General features: G+C 50.9%; 1 protein-coding gene across 1 annotated transcript in view; it reads right to left on the minus strand.

Moving 5' to 3' along the window:
- Positions 1 to 366: 366 nt before the first annotated feature.
- Positions 367 to 536, minus strand: part of TRIM15 (tripartite motif containing 15) — a 10193-nt gene continuing 10023 nt past the window's right edge. Inside the window, exon 8 of the mRNA XM_010848204.1 lies at positions 367 to 536. Coding sequence (XP_010846506.1) covers positions 367 to 536 — 170 coding nt within the window.

Genomic DNA, 536 nt, shown 5'->3' on the forward strand with positions numbered 1-536 from the left:
AAAAACAGTCAACTGGATACATTAATGCAAGCTCCACACAGTTCTGGCTTTTCCCATGATAGTTATTTCGAAACTTTAAAAAGTTTTATTTTAGTCCCCCCCAAACCAAAAAAAAAAAAACCACTGACTACTCAACTTTGGTGTCCTGGTGGCAACCTGCCTGTCTCTGGTTCTTCCCTAGGGAGTGCACAGAATGCAGGAACGTCAGCAGGGTGACCAGGGACTTCCCAGAGTTGAAAGACATATGATAAATAAAATGAAAAAATTTACAAAACTATAGGGACTTGGAGATCCCATGTCCTAACGAATCTTCCAAGGGTCGGCGCTGGATCCCCGGGCGCCGCACTGCCCATCGGAAGGCCTGCTTCAGCCTTTTAAGGTAAGGCAGGAACCCTTTTTCCAGACAGCGAAGAAGGGAAAGACTTTGCCGGAGAAGGAGGCGGTGAAGGTGAAGATGGGCGCCTGGGTGTCGGCGTCCAGCAGGGCCACGCGCCCCGCCTCGTAGTCCAGGGCGACGCCCACGTGGCGCGGGATGT

Source organism: Bison bison, unplaced genomic scaffold (assembly GCF_000754665.1).
Source record: "Bison bison bison isolate TAMUID 2011002044 unplaced genomic scaffold, Bison_UMD1.0 scf7180017864260, whole genome shotgun sequence".
NCBI lineage: Eukaryota > Metazoa > Chordata > Mammalia > Artiodactyla > Bovidae > Bison > Bison bison.